Here is a 17283-nt window from a genome sequence, read left to right as displayed (position 1 = left end):
AACTGAGAGCCTTTGCTGCAAGATGACCAGTTCAAGTCTACCTACAACTCACAGACCAAAATGAAACTACCATGAGCAGCTCTGCTAAGCTATGTGAGTATATAAGAGTTGTTTAGAAGCGAGTTATTTAGTATGAAAACTAAGTAAAAAAAAACATAGCTCATATTTTTATATCACTGATTTACTTCTAAATAACTTTTATTGCTTATTGCCATAAACACTAAGTAACCTAGAGACTTAAATAACTGACATTTTCACTCTGGAACATGACTAGAAAATGTTCTGCCTCTTGCTGACAAACTTCATCAGGGTAATGGCTGGGCAGGTAGGAGAGGCAGAAGCAAACCCTGTGATTTTATTGGCCCTTTTATATTTATATATTGACTTACTGTAGAAAATGCCTAAATATGAAGCATTACTCAAGTGTGTCATCTTATTACTATAGTAAAGACAGAAAGAAAAGTCTGATATACTCACAGCTCTATTCTAACTAGCTGTAAAACACCCCTGTCAGACTGAAAAAAAAAAATTCCCCTCATCTAAGACTCTACAAGCTCAAGTTCTGTTTTGATGCTACTAAAGCTTTTATCCCTGCCATTCATGGCATTTCTGTTAAGACAAGTCTGGTCAATTTTTCCTTCTCAAACATCTTTCTTCCACAAGCTATTATACAGCATCTCTGCATTACTTAAATCTTCAGAAGAAAGAAATGATGTAATTTTTGATTCTTTCAGGTAACAGGTATCAGAAATGGAAAATTATATATAATTATGTTCCTGCAAAATGGAAAATAAGAAGTCAGTAATAAGCAATCATACCATGGCATCAGTGTCAGGCAGCCTGGCCTCTACACAGGACACCGTTTGATATTTTTTAAACCCAGTTTGCTGACGAGACATATTTTGTGCAGTTCTCTGGCAGACTGTGTATTTTTGTTACTCAGCTTTTTTAAAAATGGATTTTAACAACAAAACCAAAGGAATTCTTTCTGCAATCCTAATTCTAAATGAGATCATCCTCAGAGCAGTTAATATACTTAGAGACCCCCATTAACACAACTTGGGTATTAAGAGAGTTGAGGGGAGGTTTCACTGAACAATGACCATAGAGCAAGATGAGCCCACTCTGTCTCAGCATAGCAGCAGAACACAGATTATTAGCTACTAATTACACTTAACTATGTCATTACAAATTCTAACATGTGCTCCAAGATGCCATGAATGTATCTGCTGCATAGGAACACTTCCTAATCTTGTTCATGAAATAATTACAGGGGCTCTATCCTGCCAAATGAGGCAGTAATTAACCCTAATTGCTCAAAATGCAACTGGCTAATTCTAGGAGATTAATCAAGGGGATTCAATTATTATTAAATGACTTAATATGACAAATTGCTACATTAGGAGAGGGGGGCTTTGCTCCATACGACGTTACTTTCCCAGCAGTGCTGCGCAAGATACATTCATCGTTGTATTCTGTGTGTAGGCAACTTATGGCTTTTGCAAATCTGTGTTTGGATCCAGCTTTCTTAACAACCACTTCTTGGTCAAGGACCTGGATCAGCACTGGAGTGTGCATTTGGAATGACAAACTTGACACCCACAGACCCCTCCCCAAGGTGACTTTACACCACAGTTGCAATATCCTTCTTTCTGACAGCTTTTCTATGATGCTTTTTGTTTACTCCTTAAAATGCATATAGGTAAAACCCAACTGCTCTGATCAATGGACAAAACGGTCTAAAAAAGGCAAGTAGCCACAGTTCACAAAGTACAGGTTTCACGATTCCAGTGAAGGTACCACCCCTACTTTGAATGCAGGTTTAACCCTAGTTTTAGCCCACTTCTGCAGAAAGGCAGGGAAGGGAGATAGATATGAGCCACAGTAGTGAAACTTGATAATAGTACAGACAAAACACATTGTGGGAGAGATTCCAGAGACACACAGGAAATGAAGCCAGAGAGCCTGCAGTTTTTGTAGGATGAACTTTTTCTTGTATTTGGTAATTACCTCTTCAGCGTTTATTATTAAACTATAAAAGGAGATAAAATGCATTTATTCAGTTACACAATCAACTGCTTTTCTTTGGCCTTTTCTTCAGCCTTTTCTTCAAAGCACCAGAGAGGAGAAAGCCAACATAGAACATGTTTTTATAAGACGATTTAAAAAGACTTGCTTTAAGCAAAATTCAAGCTATTTCCTTTTTCTCTTATTATCATCAAAAAAATAAATTCAGGAAACTCTGGCAGGCTGGCAGACTCCCAAACTGGATATACCCTAAAAGTGCTCTAACTGCACTATAAACAAAAGAGGGAAGAAAGGAAAGCTAAATGCTAAGTAATCTATAAACCTTTATAAAAGGAATGGAAGAGAACACAAAAGGAGAAAGATTAAAGAGACATGTACTTACCTGAGGATCATGCTGGTACTCTTGCCCTGGCAGCTTGCAAAGAGGGTTGTTCTGGTCCCCTAGATGATGTGGATGGTTATGCTGCCCTTCCATGGTATCATACCAAACTCTGCCTCACTGTTCTGGAGTTAAAAGAAAGGTGAGAGAGAAGTCTCATCACTGCCCACTCAGTGCTGAAAGCAGCAACAGGTCAAAGCGACCATTGCTGTCCCCAGATTACAAACCAAACCCACAAACATTACTGGTATCATTTAGTAATAAGGAAATTAGCAGAAAATGGGTTTATTTGGTCAGTGGTATGTTATCTATGAAAGATACCACTTTTGTCAACTCTAACAGTGGCACGCATTGCCTCTCCTAGAACTGCTGAATCGAGATGATCCCCAGTTGCACCAGGCACTCAGTGCATAACTCAAGAAAGGTTAGCACATTTCCATATGTAAAACAAGTGACAAAAAGTCCCATCAGGCCAGTTGCAGCTTTCTTTGGCCAAAGAGAACCTAGAAGTGTAGCTTTACCCACATCCTTTCTTCTCCACTCTGAAACTAAAAGTTGTCATGCAGGTTGGTGAGCCACAGGAAGCAGTGGCTACAAACCATGTTAGCTTCAGTGAGATCAAGGTATTATTCTAGGAATAAACAAACAAGGGAAATTTCCATGAATTATTTTGTACCAGTTTTACCTACAGCAATTACTAAGCACAGCTGTCCAGCAGAATGCCCTACAAAAAAATACACAAATTAAAAGGATGTGGTGTTGGAGTACAGAATCTAACAGAAGTTATCAGATACACGGCTTAGTGCAAGGAAGTGAAAATAAATTCACCATCTCAAATTATCCCTCACCCTCTAGAGACCAATTCAGTCTCCCCTCCCTCCTTAAAGTGTAAAAGTCTCCTTTGTGAAGTTCTGAGTCACAACAAACAAAACTGAACCTTCATTTATGCTGGCAGCACAGCTGATGGAAAGCTGTGAGATCCAACACTTGCAACACAGAACTTCTACACAGCTCCTCTTGGTTTACCTTGAATCAATTTATTTCACAATATGCTGAGATTAGTTTTATTTTGAGCAGTATCATAAAGCCAATGTATACAAACAAACATATAAAAACTTGTGAGTAACAGGAAGCAAGAAGAGACACCAGAACTTGGGTGAGAGGGCTCAAAAAGAGGTTATCATCAACCCTAACACAAACCAATCAGAAGGAATTGGAAGTGTGGTAGGGGGTTTCCATTCTTTAGATCTTTTCTATAAAGGAGAAATTCCCACATGGTTGAATGAGGTCAAGGAACTGGTTTCCTAACTGTCCAACAACTACCCTGGTAATTTTGTGAGCTGTTCAGGGGACACGGAGAGCAGATCTCAGTGCAACTTGCTCCACACCAGTCTGGGGTCAGGCTCTGGTCTTCAAAGCATATTCACAGCATATACAAAATGTACACAATAAATACATGAACATCCTTTCCCCACAAAGGGCTGTGTGAAGGTTTGGGGTTTATTTAATAACATTATTCATAGCCAGTTATTCATTATCCACACGCTCTAGGTAATATGTCATTTAGAGTCACACTGTTGTCGCCCTTAGCGGTGACCAAAAGCCTAATAGTGACAAGGGAAGATTTAGTGGCCAACACAAGCATTTGCAGAAACTTGCTTCAAGAGTTTTGGCAAGTATTCATTCAGTGAAAGAGCACAACCTGACCTCATTAGTGTATTAATAGTGCATGCCTGGCACTTGGGCAACGACTAACTCTTAATTTAAAATACAAAGGTATTCTAAATATTTGGGGGAGTGGGGGAGCAAATATGATGCAGAAGAATTTCAATTGCAAGTTGTGCTTGGTGCTTTTAACAGTTGTCAGTGAAATAAGCCTTTAGCTCTGGCAGATCTTTCCCAACACCACCTACTGTAACATGTACACACACAGAGTATCAGGGAGAAAGACCAGAAAAGGCTCATTGTGTTTCTTAAGCAAATGAACTTTCAGTCTAACAAAGCACTCACTAGAAAAGAGTTGTGAGAGCTGGAGTACCTGCTGCAGAGCCAGGCTAACACACAGGCTGCTCTCAGTAAAAGGTTTTTAAAAGTCAATACTATGAAACTCCAGTGGGAGAAGGATAAAATGAGTGTGAAGTGTGATTTTAAGATTCCTTCAGTATCAAGCTTTATTAGTAACCAAGAGAATACTTAAAAATATGTCTCAAGATCAACACTAAGCTGTCCTATGAAATTTCTATTCAGGATTTGAAGAAAGGCTGTTTACTTGAAGGGAGAACACACCACATGTTGTTTTTTAGCCCACAAGATCAGAGAGCACCCTGCTATGGACCGCAGGCCACTGAAGGCCTCACTTATCACCACTGATCTCTAACGGGATTCAGAAGTTTCACATTTACAGCCTCCAGATAAAAGGCATGTCCAGGCAGTGTCATGTGAAGTAGCTGTAGTCTAACACTGATCAAACATCATGTCTACCATGCCCTGCCTTCAGAAAGGACTAAAGCTCAAAAAGGGAGTTATTTCTGAAGACGAGAACATGAGTCATCTGATCACACACAAATCTGGGACATTCCTAAGAGAACCATAACTTCCCATTCGCCACAAGGAACCTCAAGGTACAATTACTTTCACCATAAGGGACTAGACAACAGGAAGGCAATTAACAGTGCAGGGCAGTCTGGCTGCCACCAGCATGTAGGGGAATGTATTAGGTGGAGTATTTGGGTCTGGTCACTGTTTGTTTAAAGCGCTACAGCTGGAAGCAAAGAAGAAGTAAGAACTAAATATCAGCTTTGAAAAGAGATACGGCACAGCTCACATGACACCAGCCCCGACCCCTGACACCTACAGGACAGCGTGTCCTGCTGGAAGCTGTCAGCTCGGCTATTCTGGGCTGCTGGCAAGCACACATTATAGGTAGACTGGAAGGGGGATCCCCAGGAAGGAGCTTCATGGAGGGTTTGGAAATAACAGCCAATGCCACAAAGGCACTTTATTATGTCAAAAAGGGTACCCAAATTGCACAGAATCATAGTTCTAGAAAATTCTACTGGGCTCTTTTAATCTCTGATTCTCTCTTTTAAAAGGTCCAACTACTGAATCAACATACCGGTTTAAATGAAAATTTAATTAAAATTTAAATTATATTTTTAAACATAAAAATGTTGAGCAAAGAACATGTCACTTAAAACCAGGGACTTTAACCCCTATTCCAGATACCTGCACTCTCCTGAGGAAGCTACCATGTTTTGAGCTGCATTTCACTAAATCTGAAGATAGCATGCACTCGATCCCCTTGTCCTGATCATTGATAAAGATATTAACACAGAACCAGCCCCAGTACTGAGCCCTGGGGAACACCACTTGCAACTGGCTGCCAACTGCACTGAACTCCATCCACCACTACTCTTCAGTCTAGTTAGATCAGAGCTGGTTTAGACTGCTCAACAAAACCATAAATACATCAGAAATGTTTAAATCTGTTCAGCTACCCCTCACTCTATCACTCCACTCAGGCTACACAGCCTTTACATTTAAGTTCTCAAGGAATGCAACAGTTACCATGAAACCCTTCCTTGTAATTAACATAAGCACTTTAATAAGATGTAGCATCTCAAAAGCCACACCTTGATTCCTTTGAAAAGGAATCACCTTCTCAAAGTTACTTGAATGAGTTACAATCTCCCACCTCACTCAAGCTAAACAGGTTAGTATAGAAGGATCTCATGCTGGGAGAAGCCATTTCTCCAGCATCATGTAAATGTTCATCAAACACACCTCAGTAAAAAGGCTGAACTATGTAACAATTCAGCTTAAAGCATGTAAAGCCTCATTAACTGACAGTGCTATCAATAGGTCATGAATTTTCTTTTAATCATTTCTTAAAGTAAGTTCTTTAAGTAACACTTACTGCACCAACATCTAGAATCAGTGGTCACCATAACTAAACCAAAGTCACATCTTCCCAGCTAAGTCAGTCTTTGACCTGAATGAGAAGTGGGAGAAAAATCTACTATCCTGGTATATTTCAGGATATAGGAAAAAGCCTACTCAAAACCTAGCAGTGACAATAACACTCCAGATACAGTCTTACTTCCTTATTGTCAAAGGAGGGGGGATGATGAGAAACAGTTGCAGACAAATAAGCGAAGATTTTTATATCTGTTTAAACAGCCAAAGACAATAGGTGGAAATAAGAGGTCTTGGAAGAAGCTCCCTTCACATTGGCATGTTTTCATTTACATTGTTCTCGCCCTGCACTCTCACTTCTCCAGTGACAGGCTTTTTTATTTCTGCTTCCAAATCTCCTACGAAGCTTTGCAGTGTCAAACATCTTCAGGCTGGGTCTTGACCATGACAGTAAATTAGAACAGTTTTAAATTGCAAGAAGCATCACATATCTTCCCAGAAAGGGGATAAAAGAACAGGATCAGCATCGGTGAAAGGCCTTACAATAAAAACCTAACAGCTTTCTCAAGTTACTACGAATACTCAAGTGTCTCATACACGTAAGTCCCCAATAACATGTATGTCTCAAATATCCACATATACAAAAGGACTACATACAGTTCATAAAATCTCGTGCAGCATTTTCCAGTTTTGAAGACAGATTTCCACCCTATCTTAAAACCGAAGCATTTATCTCTACCTCCAGAAAAGCTGCTTTCAGAAATATACACTAAAAAGGAAAACAACTGAGAGCAACTGGGTTCTAGTCCTGGATTAAGGAGCAGATAACCGTATTTGGTTACTGGTAAATGAAGCGCATAGAGCAAGATCTCAAAGTCCTCCTGATGCAGCATTACATCCAGTACATTCCAGCCAAGTCGTGTTAACGATGTATCACAATTTGGTTTAGTATTTTGCAACAATTTTCATCAGCCAAATTCCATATAACTTGGCTTGGCTGCCAACCAGTGCAGTAACTTTTACAATAGCAAAAGTGTCAGCAGTTCAGGTTACTTTCAAATACTGGAGTTTATGATCATTCAACATTAGCAAAATCAATTACCTTGTACACTTGCCATCTCCGTTACAGACACAGGCTCACGTCCCTCTGCACCAACCACAAATGTACTCATTATCATACCAAAATCAGAGGGAACTCCCATAAATACAGATTCCACTGATATTTCAAATTACTAAAACATGGGTATTCAGCTGCACAGTTTAAAGTGAGACACATGTTGTCTTGGTAAAGCTATTAACTCTCTAATACAAGAAAGACATCATGACAGCATAGAACCACGCACAAACAGCGGCAGCTCCCATCCAACTGGATGGTGCAGGCATACAACTGTTTGCTTGTACCTGATCCACTGTGGGAAATGATTTCTAAAACAATGGAAGGAAGTGAAAGACTTTCAATTGAATCCGAGGCCAACTTAAATCAGTATTTGAGAAGATGTAACTGAACACAGTGCAGAGCTGCTTCCCTTCTCCCAACAAATCTTAAGGCGTAAGCTGAGAAATCTTGAAAGCAATGCACTGAGAATACCCAAGGTACAAACCTAGGTTGAAGGTTTTGGTATCGCCACAGTTTTGCAGACAATTCAGTTACTCTCAGAATAAACAGAATAATAATAGAAGACAGAGCAAATTTAAAAACATAATGGGGAATATGCCCAAAGCCCACGTGGGATGAGCAGCTTATTCTCTCAAACCACAACTTGATGTAGGTTTGTCTGTCACCAAGTGTCCCCCACTCCACAGGGGAATAATGCAAAAAGAAGAAACACACAACATATGCCAAAACACCTAAAAAAGACCCCATCCACGCAGTCACAGTCCTCAAGCATCCTGGCACTTACTGTCACCTTCTGCAGTACAGTTATTCCTGCAGACAGTGGCAGTATTCGCAGGTAACCTGGAGTTTTTACAAAGTAAGGGAAAAGAAACCTCCTCTCATGCAGTCAGCTCCCATACCACAGTCCAGGTTGCAGTTCCTCTTTGGGTACCTAACTGTCCTTATGCCTCATCCCATCCACCTGACTCCTGAATCAGTAAAAATCAAACCAAAACACAAAGCCCCATTGAACCCCATGGTACCTTGCAGGTACCTGACAGGTGGGATTCTCAGAGTGGAACAGCCCAAGGCACTTGATAGCAAAGGCCAAGATCATTAGTTACAAGATACTCATTAAGGAGCAGAACCTCATCAGCATCTTGGCATTCAGTCTCGCACACCTACTGCCCTGGGGTGCAGCTTCTCTCTAAACCAGCTTGGTTTAACAGCTGTGACCAGTCTAATCGGGTATCACCATGTGTCTCCGGATGCCTCAAACTCAACTAAAGGCCAAATTATTTGCTCCCAGATGTATAATCAATGTGACAGGACCATGCACCTCTAAAGTAGGCAGCAAAGCAGAAGTTTGAGTGCTTGGTGTTACAACCATTTTCTGTACCAACACTTTTCACGTTCCTGCAAGACGCACCAGCTGCTTCCATATTCCCTGCATGCAGCTCTGCTGCTGCCCACAGCACTGCAGGGGCCAGCAAACCCAAACACTCCAGCCACTGCTACACCGATCCACAACTGTCAGGGCCACAGCAACGGGTGGCACTGCACAGAGCAGCTCTCTCGGCAATCAGAGACTTGCCATGAAGAGCTTTGCAAATGCAGAATGAGCCACAGCAATTCCAGCTTTCCCTAGTACAGCCACAAAGAAGTATACTGCACAATAAACTATGAGGCTTTCCACTTCTGCACCACTACTACTGCAAAAGCAACACAACTTCATCTCAAAGAGCCTCAGCATTCCTGGCTGTGGAGGCAGCTGTGCCCTTCCTGGAAATGTTACGGGGCTTTTTCTGCCTCTGACCTGCTCCAATGCCCTCAAATATCATGCGAGACATATATATATATATATACACACACACACACACACACACACACACATATATATGCTTATATATGTATTCCTCTCATATCCTCTCACTCCACAGGCACTTTGGAGGGGGAAGAAAGCAGTTCTGTTCAGGTACCTTGTTTGGAATGAAAAAGACAAGTCTTATACAGTTCCAGAAACCCACGAGTTGTTTAAATACAGTCAAGTACATTACTTAAGCTACTGCACAAATGTCCATATTTTAACATATACAAAGAACCAAGATGAAAGGTTCAGGCTCCCAGGTCAGCTATGGATACCCACAGTAGGTGCACCGGGGGGGGCAGGCTCTGCCATCTCCCAGGCCAGCAGGAGCTGTTCACTGCAGCTCCCCAAAGACTGGAGCAATGCAAACTCTTTTACAAAATAAGCACAGCCACATCACTAACACTTTCTGCCTCTGCTGCCCAATAATATTCTTCCTGTAGCTTGCTCATAAAATAAATCTGTCAGGATACTATATGAGATTACCTATATATTTAAATGATGATCTTGGCTTATGATTACATTATCACTGCGGTTCAGGGTACATGCTGTGGGGAAGGCAGTCCAATCCTAGGAGAGTATTATTTTCGAGTGACTTTTATTGTCCATTATCTTACACCATTTCTGTCACAGCTATGATGTCTGGTAGGAATAGTTCACAACAGAAATATCTTTGTCGTTAGTATTCTCATTGCAATTTAGTCAGATCAACCTTTAAATCTCATCCATCATACTGAAGAGCTTTGGCAAAGCACGCACAGTAATATATGCTTCCATGCAAAACCTAATTACACGCTAGGTTAAAAAGCCTACCCCATTCCTTCTGCAGTGCAAGGTGACAGGAAATCCTGAGCTTCCCTTGGTTTCTCACTCTCCCTTTTTGCTGGTGAAGTGCATAACCCGTTCATTACGGCAGACTGATTCTGTCTGGCACATGACAAACTTACTTGAACCTAACAATTAAACTTCTGACAGCGTTTCCAAAAGCAGAGAGTATTTACTGTAAATGCTTGACAATTTTTTCCCTCTCTGCTCATCTCTCTCAACAGTCACCTTATGATGACTGGAAATTACCATAAGCAAATAGCAGCCTAACATCCAAAAAAACCCTCATGTTAATGTGAAATACACACCTGCCAACACTGAAAATAAATATGAATATGAATGTTAAAGGAGACAAGATGAGGAATGCCACTGAAATACATGAGACAGGAGAGAATGTTGCAAAAGCATAGTTAAATAATACAATTCAGTAAAGAACTGCTCAAAAAGAGCTGCCTACACAATGCAAAGCTGACCAGTGGCTGCCTACCACCACCAGCCCTGCAGAGGAAGGACCAAATCTTAGTCCTTTTTTATTAGTGTATTATCTAACTTTAATCATCCGCATTGACATGAGCTCTAAAGGACAAATGAAAACCAGCAGCAATCAATTTTGCAAGCCATTAAGATCAGGGAAAATTTAAAGGGCCCTGGATCTAGTACTAAAAGTAATAAAAGCATCAGTTATCAAATGCAACTAAAGACAACAGTTGTGTTAAGAAGTAAAATTCCCTCTATCAGTATTTTATCTGTCAGTATCTATCAAGGCCCCTAGATGTGTTATTTAACTCAACCTTTATTTGAGTTTCATTTAGCAGATGGGTATTTTTGAAAACTTTCAGAAGCACATCCTCATCCAAGCTTAAGTATCTCATATTAATAGAAGTTACAAATATTCAAACTGCGAGATTAACCTCACTGTAAGATTAACCTCACTGTAAGAAAACACAAAAATATACTTATGCATGTATATATTCCAGATTTTCCAAGTAGGTGCCATCGCCCAACCAAAATGCAGAAACCAAGTCACAGCCCTCAGTGAAAACTGTACCTGCAATTTTATAAAAAGGATGAGGATGCTTGTAACAAATCAACCACAGAGCAGAAGGACGGCTTTATAACCACACTGCCCATTCTACAGCTGAGAGTAGGTGCAGATGAGTTTGTGTTAAGACTTTGTGCACACCTTTTGTCAAGACTCTCTGCAATCCACATTTCAACAGCCAGCAAAAGAGTGCTGGCTTCTCAAAGACTGAGAATGTTCCAGCAAAATGGCTGAAAAGCCCTAGAGCTTTTTCATACTATGTCAACAACTGATATTCATTAAACAAATGCTGTGACAGACACTGTAATTCACTGTTCCATACCTAGAAGCAAAATGACATCAAGTCAACCATTTAAAGCTCTTCAGAGCCACATCACTGTAGATGTCAATAAAACAAATGCTTCCTGCCAATAATTAAGTATCTGTGTCAAGCTTCCCACTCTCAAATCACTCTCTACATCCAGCTCAGGTCCATATTATTCCCAGTCTAAGCAAACCAGATTATCATCTCAAATACACTATTCTAGCTGGGGACATATCTAGGAAAATTACTTGAAACTTGCAAGGTCTGACACAGTATTCTCCCTCCCTGACTGTATTACTATGTCTGAAGATGCTACTTGAGTTTATTCAATACTTTTGATAGAACATTTCATATGCTTGTAACTTTCACCAGTTCTCACCACCAGCCAGGAGGGCAGGTAGTTTACTTCTAACTTTGGTTTAAAAAGGTTTAACCTGAGTTAAGCATTGGGTTTGTGGTTTTTTCCTATGTTATAGTATCAGTTCCCTAGAACTTGGACCTAAATGAAAAGACACAATTGTTTGCAAAAGTCTTCTGAATACAGTTTAGATGCCATGTAGCCCTATCTATTACAGGGGATGATTTCACGCTGCTTCTATTAAGCAGTCCTAGGATCACTGCCAAAAGTACTTGGTGATTTACAGTTATGACTAAGTAATCAATGTGGTAAGGTAAATATTCCTTTTCACCAGCCTAACTGGACTATTCCCACCTCTTATTTCACTGTACAGAACTCCCTAGTGCAACACTACATGTAAATATTTGCGTACAGTGTTTGTGTGAGATGTAGATGAATATCAAATACATACTCGCATCCAAAATTAAGGATGCATAACACTCAGTGGCATTTAACCTGACAACAGTACCTTTGAAGAGAGATAATATTAACACAGCAGAGCAACAGCAGGCTGAGTTCTTCCCCAACTAGTTTTCGCTTATGTATATTTCAGATAAAGTAAAAGCCAACATACCTTAATTTATATCCTTCTAGTTGCAGTTTTGAGCTTTCCAAAAGTAGTCACTATATTCATTTTTATAACCCTTGAAACATCAGAAATAGACCTCTCAGGCCACTACTGGTGCTAACGAAACACATGTTAAAAATAAACACATACTAAATCTACCTGGAATGTTCCTGTATTGCTTACCACGCATGCAACAACATGCTCACCTTTTAATTCATAATGCAATAAAGCTTTCAAGCCTGAAGCCAAATTATTTAAGAACATTTCTGTTATCCTTCTCAGAATTCATTAATTTTGATGAAGGAAAGATTAAATATAGGTTGGAAATATATTCATAATGTGAATGCTCACAGAAACTGCCAGATATTTTCATATCATTAAATCATAACTGAAAAAAGCAACATCACATACAGCTATGAAATGTGTGCTGTCTGTACCAGTAATGTCAACTTCATTACCCTGCTGGCTGTACCATCTCCTTCCCCCATCAAGGGAGCAACCAAGCCAGTTGCCCGTAAGTAAGTAAACTTTCTGGACTCCCAGAGAGTTAACAATCTATATGTGAAATAGTTTCTACTCTCATTCAGGATCTGAAGAGCCCTAGTAAAAAAAGAGCAAAAAACCCAAGTAATAGAGAAGACTGATTGTTCCCAACCTATGGTGAAAAGTTCCAACTTAAACCAATCCCTAAAATAAGTTTCTTCCAGAAACTAACTTTCTTCCAGAGCTTCTTCCCACTGACACAACTTTAGCAACCAGCCATCTCAAACAAGAGCATAGGCCAACAGACCATCTTAAGCCAGTAAGACAAAAACAGAAGTAACATGCAAAAGTATGAAAAAATAAGTAAGTTTTGCTGCTATAGCCCCAAATTCCCCATGTGGCAACTGTCCAGCCTGGTCTGTTTTCAGAAAGCTTAAACTTATGACCTTAAATCCTACCCAAGTTCTTATAAATGCATATGTGATTAGAAACATCACCATTAGCACTAATGAATACCTTTTTATTAGCACACTTCCAAGCACCTGATCAATAATAAGCAAACCTCACAAAGGTACTTCTGAAATATTGCTGGAATTTCTCAAATGGTTAAGGAACTCTTAGGCAGCCCAAAGAAAAAGAGCAAGCCCACGTCTGATGGGCTCAGAATACATAAAACCTGCTGTAACTACTCTGCTCATGCAGTTTCTCTCCACAGCCATTAACATGAGTCTTCATAGCCAACATATCTGTCTCAAATACAGGGAAAAGGAACAGAGGAAGATATGGATTCCTATAACTATATAAATATGTATAGATATACATTCACCCAACTTCAAAACATCAGAACAACAGCTTGAAGTATTTACATTTCTCATAATCATAAGCAAGAGGAAATGATGCCGAGAATTATGCAGCCCAGCCAACCTAAAGACTCATATGATTCAAATCCAAAGGCAACTTCAAAGCCACCTCGTAAAACCTTAGGCAAAGCTTCCAAGCAGCCAGATGCTCGCTTTACAGGAAGAGCTTGTGCAGCATCTGGATCTTGCAAGTAACAGCCAAACGGAAGCAGAAACTCTTCCCCATGTAAAAAGCTTTAACATTTTTCTACTTACAAAAATAGTTACATTAGAAATAGGTTGGGTTTTTTTTCAGCCTCAAAATATGCTAAATAAGACTGTATTATCAATATTCCTATAATGCGTCTTATCTATACTAGTCAGCTTCCCTACATGTTCCTGAGTATCTGGAACTAATGGCATCAGTATTCCAAGAATCCCTGTATCTCTTCAGGTCTTATCCACAATTCTACATCAGTATATGTGACATCTCCATCTCCTTTCCCAGTTTTCCTTAAAGAACAAGATTCATTCAAGAGTGTCTTGCAGATAAGGCTATGGGGTACAAGAAAAAAAAACCCGTTCTTTATGAAGCCTGCATAGCTACTTTTATTACTTACTCTGAAGACAGACACAGTTAATGAAGTTCTTGAGAAAACTCTCCCCTTCCTGGGCTAAACGCCCAAATTCTTTCAGGATTCACAAGACTTGTCTATTTAAATTGGGTCCAATTTTTTTTCCCCATACAGAAAGGCCTGCACAGAATGTTTTGAAGAGAAACTGGGAATTATCCTTTCAAGAAAATTATAACTAAATGTGCAAGCTCTGTGCAAGAGACATCATGTTTCACACTATATTCTGCCCTCAATGTGAAAGAGTTTTCTATTATTCTAATAAGCTTCAATATTGAAGCATAAACTCATTGTATCAAATCATTAAAACCTATAAGCTTACTCATGCAAACAAAAATCTATCCTCCCCACCCTCCATTTCTTTCCCAGCCTCCCCTGACTGCCAAGACACCTCATGTATCTCAGACTAATACTGTGCTGTTAGAACACAAATTTGTCTATTTGAGGGAGCAGAAAAATTATGCTTCACTTAACCAAAACAGCAGCTCCACAGTTTCACTTCCAGTTTCTTGTCCGAGAAAACTCTGCTCTACACCACGCAGTGTCTTTCAGACATTCCCAGCTTCACAGCAATATTCTGATCAGAGACTGAGCAGTTTCTCACCATATGGGTACAAGAGATTGACAGAGTGGAGAAGACTTGCCCCGCCCTGGTCTCTCCTTCTCACTAAAACTGAGGTCCATCTCACAGTTGTTTTTCCAGGTACTACACAGTCCTTCAGATATTAATAAAAAAAAGCACTTGTGGCAGAAAGGATGAAAACAAAGAGTTAACAGACGTCTGCAAGGCCTTTACATTACATTTTCAAAATGCAGCATCTGTTCCATCAGCCACCAGATACCTCCCCATCAGCCACAGCCATGACGAGAAGTACTTACGGTTAAAGTGCTAATGCAATTAAAAGAAAGAAACAAAAAAGTCCAGCTGAGGCACAGGATGCAATTTAGCTTTCAGCAATCCATGAACTAAGTAAAACGTAATTTTCCAACCATCTCAAATTACCAGTTTTTGAGAGTAATTATCCAGAACACAGCTGAAAATATCTACCTCGGACCAGTTCATCAGCATTCAAAGACAACTGTTTACCACCAGATATTTGCACAAACACAAAGGTTTGTTTCAGAAAAGAAACACAAATATTTACAGTATTTCAAAATAAGATACAACATGTTTTAGTAATGGTAACGCAAATTACGTTGACACCTTATTAATACCTGTGAATCACACACTACTACTCATCAGCAGAAAACATTTTAAGTCCAGCAAAATCCACGCACAGCTATCCAAGACCTGGAAGCAGCAAACAACATAGCAAAGCAAGAGCAAAACCAGAAAAATCAACATTAAAGAGCAGTGACAGCAAAGGATCAAACGGACCTAATGTAAACCCAAGCAGCTTCAAGAGCTGGGAGGAAAATAACTGAAGAGTGATGTAGCAATTTATTTGGAAATGAATGAATCGCTGTATTAAGTGTCCAGACTTGACTGGAGTCAAAGATGGAGTCAAACAAAACAGGCCTGTCCTGACTCCACACTCTGCTCTAACCCCTAGACAGTATCACAAAATAAATGCGGATCACCACAGCGATGTCAGCAGGATCCTGCAGGGATTTATAGGTATTTGGAAAGCAAAAGGGGTGCGTGGGCAAGGTTTCTATAAAAACAACAAAGCTGTTTCAGTAGCACACATTCCTGTGAGTGGCCAGAGTTCCCACACCACAACCAAGAGCTGCCTAACAACTGAGTAAATGTGTGGAAAAGGGGAACACGCAGAAGAAAAACAAGATATTTAAAAGAACAGAGCATTTATTAATGAATTTGCACCATCTACCAATTGCCTGACAGATAACTGCAGATCAAACCAAGGCACAAGAGAGTTGAATCCAAGCCGCAGAAATACAAACCCTCAGTGCAGGGCGGCAGAGGCAGGACTACACCATCCAGTTTTAGAGGTCAAATCTGACATTTAAAACATGGGAGGTGGCAAGGGGAGTTGCTTCAGCACAGCTGGTAGCCCCAGCTCCACTGCTTGATAACTCACTCCCTGAAGAGTCTACAGTCTAAACCAAGTCAAAAGCCTATTTAGTAAAACGATAGTTGGTCTATGGAAGAACCTGTCATGAGTTCCTAGCAAACTGTAAAATCACATACTTGCAAGCACCATTATCTCATGCTATGGTAACTGCATGAAGGAAAAACTATGGACAACAGCAACTGAGGCCAAAGGAGAATTAACACCACACTGCATGCATGAACAAAAGCCACCCTGGTTATTACTGATGCCTGATGACTTAAGAGTAGATAGAAATTTAAACATAATCCTGTATAACAAATTAGAGATGGCTTCTAAAGGAAAATTATATTCCTCATACCACCTAGCTGCTTTTATCAAATTCATTAGTGCCATCTATGTCACCAAAACAATGAACAAGCTGGCACTCAGCTGTCCCTAATTTCAGAGGGATAATAAGAAAGATAGCACGTGATTTCAGCCATGTCTGGTAAGACTCATGATGAATGATTCGTTCCAAACTTGGCTTCTTCTGGAGCACCAGATGCAAACAGGTTGCTTCAAAACACACACAACACACTCACCTGCCAACCCAGGCTTCACTTTCTGTTAAGCTTTTCCAGCCGACCAACTTCCCACCCACCAGACAGGGGACAGACTGCCAGATTCTCCTGCCAGTCCTACAGACTCTGAGATAAAGCTGACAGAACCTCGGGGACCTATGTCATGGCCATGCTGTGCAGGAGAGAAGACACCAGCACAAAGCTCCCCCATGGAGCTGCCTTTAGCAAAACGTAAAACCAAATACTCCAAAAGGTGTTCCCAGATGTGAATAAAGTGACCAGAAGATGGCCTGAGCAGTGCTGAGATGCTGGTTTTCAGTGCCTTGTTATTAA

General features: G+C 40.2%; 1 protein-coding gene across 3 annotated transcripts in view; it reads right to left on the bottom strand.

Moving 5' to 3' along the window:
- Nucleotides 1-17283, bottom strand: part of NEK6 (NIMA related kinase 6) — a 62153-nt gene that overhangs the window by 34649 nt on the left and 10221 nt on the right. For all 3 annotated transcript variants that reach the window (XM_062641040.1, XM_062641041.1, XM_062641039.1), the window contains exon 2: nucleotides 2411-2532. In XM_062641040.1, the coding sequence (XP_062497024.1) occupies nucleotides 2411-2503 (93 nt within the window). In that variant the 5' untranslated portion in view covers nucleotides 2504-2532. The remainder of the gene's footprint in view (nucleotides 1-2410; nucleotides 2533-17283) is intronic.

Source organism: Pezoporus occidentalis, unplaced genomic scaffold (assembly GCF_034315485.1).
Source record: "Pezoporus occidentalis ecotype Australia unplaced genomic scaffold, CSIRO_AGI_Poc_V1 ctg68, whole genome shotgun sequence".
NCBI classification, from domain to species: Eukaryota; Metazoa; Chordata; class Aves; order Psittaciformes; family Psittacidae; genus Pezoporus; species Pezoporus occidentalis.
The sequence above is the reverse complement of the archived record's forward strand: the minus strand, read 5'-3'. Positions and strand labels throughout refer to the sequence as shown.